The 2,467-nt window shown below is 37.1% G+C and overlaps 1 protein-coding gene across 1 annotated transcript in view; it reads right to left on the bottom strand.

The window, feature by feature from the left end:
• Positions 1 to 625: 625 nt before the first annotated feature.
• The window catches only part of MSR1 (macrophage scavenger receptor 1), a 137,911-nt gene continuing 136,069 nt past the window's right edge, over positions 626 to 2,467 (bottom strand). The window contains exon 10 of the mRNA XM_006893569.1: positions 626 to 759. Coding sequence (XP_006893631.1) covers positions 626 to 759 — 134 coding nt within the window. The remainder of the gene's footprint in view (positions 760 to 2,467) is intronic.

The following is a 2,467-nucleotide window of genomic DNA, read 5'->3' as shown; positions in this document are numbered from 1 at the left end:
TAGTTGTTGTTGTTGTTGCATACCTTCAAGTTGGGACTGACCCATAGGTGACCCCTTCAGCAGGTTTCCAGTGGCAATTAATTGCACGGGAGGAGATTGTCCATTCTCCGCTGGAGTATCTGGTGGCCTCGAACCTCATGCCTTCCGGGATTGCAGCCCTACTTCTTGCTACTAAGCCACCACAGTTCTTAGTAGCTGAGTAAAAGTCTTTTGAACATGTGAAAAACTGAAGATTTCGAAATTTTGGCAAGTGGGCACCATTCCAATCTTGTCAGTATTTAGAAAGAAATTAAAACAAAATAATGGATCTAAAAAATTATAAAACGGTTAAAACTTTAGTCTTAGAATGTTATATATTGGAGCTGATTACTCCAATTTTAGTTTCCAATATTATCGGTCCTAGAATTTTAAAATATACATATAACAACGTCAAAAAATTCCATTTGAAAATAAACTGATACAGATATAATTTCCACAGAAATATATGCCATGGTGCTGTACAATATACATATACAGTGATTTTAAAGACATTTTGTACAATACTCAATCTCATTTTACTGATTATAAAGGAATAAAGAAATAAAAATAATCCCTTTGCAACAATATCTCTGTAATAATGAAGACATCATAAAACACAAGTGACTCCAGCATCTTCATTGTGTGAACACATCTTCACACCCCATTCTATGATTCTGCACTCTTCAATAGATGATTCTCTCCCAAAACAAAATACTTCATTCAGCCAAATTGGGCCAGTACCTGCAATAATCAGATAGAACTGCATTAATAAATATGATTCAGTGTTTCTGTGCTAATATGAGAAAAAATAACCAAAACATTAGTTTTATTCTTGCTGTTATGTGCTGCCAAGTCACTTGTGACTCATAGTGACCCTATGTACAAGAGCCCTAAACCCTGATCTATCTTGTGCCAAATCACTGTCTGGAATACACTTATTCCCATTACCCCAGTCACTGAATCTATCCATCTCATCAAGGGTTTTTCTTTCTTGTGCTGTCCCTCTACCCTCCCAAACATGATGTCCCTCTCCAAGGACTTGTCCCTCCTTTTAGCATGCTCAAACTACGTCAGACGAAGCTTCAGAATCCTTGCCTACCAGGAGCAGCCTGGTTTCACCCTCTCCATGACAAACCTATTTGTTTTCCTAGCAGTCTATGGTATATTAAACACTCTTATCCAGTACCACAGCTCAAAGGTATCAGTTCTCTATCATCCCTAGTCACTGTCTTGTTCTTCAATGCATAGCACACAATGTTTTACAAAATATATTAATAACAAAGCAAGTGCATGCTGCTGCCAAGTTAGAACTAAAGCTCTCTGGCAGGTTTCAGAGGCTATAAACAGCACAGGAAGAGATTGTCCATCTTTCTTTGGCAGAACAAATGCATTCAGAGAAGCTCTGGTGGCCTAGTGGTAAAGAAGCTGCACTGCAATCTTGAAGGCAAGCGGTTCGAGGCCACCAGCTGCTCTGAAAGGGAAGGTTAGGCAATATCCTCTTGTGTGATTAACTGCCTCTGAAAACCCACTGGAGAGTCAACTATAGGTCGGTTCCAACTCAATAGTACACAACAACAACAAGAACAATAACTTTTGGATTAGGAGTGCAATTGCTTAACCACTAGGCAACGACAGCTCTATAATTGGTGACTGGGATGCAAAAATTGGAAACAAAGTAGAAGAAATGGTAGTTAGAAATTATGGACTTGGCACAGAAATGAGGCTAAAGATGGAATAATCAAATTTTGTATAATCAATGATTTATTCACCGAAAACATACTTTTTTCAAGAAATACAAATGGTGATTATACATATGGACTTCACCTAATGGACTTCACAGGAATCAGATTGATTCTATCTGTGGATAGAATTTTCGGGCAAGTGTAATATCAGCAATCAAAACCAGGCCAGGTACTGACAGTGAATTCATGTTCAAGTTGAAGAAAATGAAAGCAAGTTCACAAGAACCAAATACAATCTTGAGTCTATTCCAGCAGATGAATTTAAAAATCATTTCAAAATAGGCTTGGGGCATTGAACACTACTGATTGAGGAACAGATTTTTTTTGTAGGATGACATAAAAATATATCATCCATGAAGAAACCAAAAGTCATTACAAAGACATTGGAGGATGAAAAGAACAAAACAGTTGTCAGAAGGTTCTCAGACAATTGCACGATTGCATCAGCACTGAGAAGCCAAAACAAAGAGCAGTGATTTTGAAATAAAAGAAAGGAACAGAAAATCCCATATAAGAAGACAAAGGAAAGTATTATAATGGAATATGCAAACAGCTGGAGATGGAGAATCAAAATGTAAGAACTTGCTTGGCATTTTTCAAGTTGAAAGAACTGAAAAAACAAAATCAAATTTAGTGTTTTAATACTGAGAGATGCTATGGGCAAAATTTTGTAACAATCCAGACAGAATCAAAGTAGGGAAATGACA

This window comes from Elephantulus edwardii, unplaced genomic scaffold (genome assembly GCF_000299155.1).
Source record: "Elephantulus edwardii isolate Elephantulus edwardi_28Jun2011 unplaced genomic scaffold, EleEdw1.0 scaffold00128, whole genome shotgun sequence".
NCBI classification, from domain to species: Eukaryota; Metazoa; Chordata; class Mammalia; order Macroscelidea; family Macroscelididae; genus Elephantulus; species Elephantulus edwardii.
This window is presented reverse-complemented; position numbering and strand designations above follow the sequence as displayed.